Source organism: Penaeus monodon, chromosome 29 (genome assembly GCF_015228065.2).
Source record: "Penaeus monodon isolate SGIC_2016 chromosome 29, NSTDA_Pmon_1, whole genome shotgun sequence".
In the NCBI taxonomy this organism is placed as follows: Eukaryota; Metazoa; Arthropoda; class Malacostraca; order Decapoda; family Penaeidae; genus Penaeus; species Penaeus monodon.
Genome location: NC_051414.1, coordinates 2,269,977 through 2,271,029, shown reverse-complemented (window position 1 = coordinate 2,271,029; position 1,053 = coordinate 2,269,977). Strand labels below are relative to the sequence as shown.

General features: G+C 33.4%; 1 protein-coding gene across 1 annotated transcript in view; it reads right to left on the bottom strand.

Moving 5' to 3' along the window:
• LOC119591619 (cytoplasmic dynein 2 heavy chain 1-like) overlaps positions 1–1,053 on the bottom strand; it is a 47,711-nt gene that overhangs the window by 4,841 nt on the left and 41,817 nt on the right. The window contains 1 exon segment of the mRNA XM_037940373.1: positions 814–1,018. Coding sequence (XP_037796301.1) covers positions 814–1,018 — 205 coding nt within the window.

Sequence of the window (1,053 nt, the reverse complement as noted above, 5' to 3'; positions counted from 1 at the left end):
CAATGAAATATTATTTTTTATACACATATATATGACCTTTCTTGTGCATATATCAACATCATTTAAGTATTGTAAAAACTACATCACATATATCAATATAACTGTGGACTCTCGTGCATGTTATGCCTCACCATTTCTAATGAATTATCCACACAATAATACATCCTTGCCTAAAGTACTGCCTATACACTAAAAAAAATCAAATTATAAGTAAACTAGTAGCAACAAATAACTGCATAAAAATCACAACTTTACTATTACATCTACATGATAACATTTACATATCCTTCATGTCCATCAACCCAATGAGAATACCTGATAAGTGTATTTTACTAACAACTTCTCCTTCTGGATAAGACAAACAAAATAACAATTAGTAAACAGACACATCCTGTAAATCACAAACACAAGTTTCTTAAGACATCAGAGGAACATTACTAGGTAAATAAAAGGGTCAGAGAAAAATAACTTTACATACTTAAACTTGATGTACACAAATCCTAAAATCATAAACTCAATAACACTGCACATTGACTCTTATATAACCTGCCACATCTCTACAAAAAAATTATCATATCTATAAGTAGTATATTCACATTTCATTAAATTACTTGTTTATCATATTTCACTTCACTTGGTGACATTTATCAAATATCTTCTCTTAAACTGCTGGTTGTACACCACTTTCTAACCCTTCAGAACAGCATAACTTATTATCATTCAAAAGTAGCCAAGTCAACCAAAATATGAAAAACACTTGGGAATTCTCCTAATAAGACTCTTAAGACTAAACCAAAAATAGTAGCCACACACCCAAAGCTTTTGTCACAAAGTTGACCATTGCAGATTGTAGACGGTCTGGCCTGATGGCCTGAACAACAAGCAGCTGTTGGAATGAAGACAGCTTCTGGTTGAGCTGGACAGGGAAGTCGAGTTCACAGTGGCTGGAGTTGGAGAAACCTGACCACATCGACATGTCATCCAGATTCAGCATGTTGTACAAGTCAGGGAAAGTTTGCTGTGACGAAGAAAGGAAATTAAAAGATAATGCTT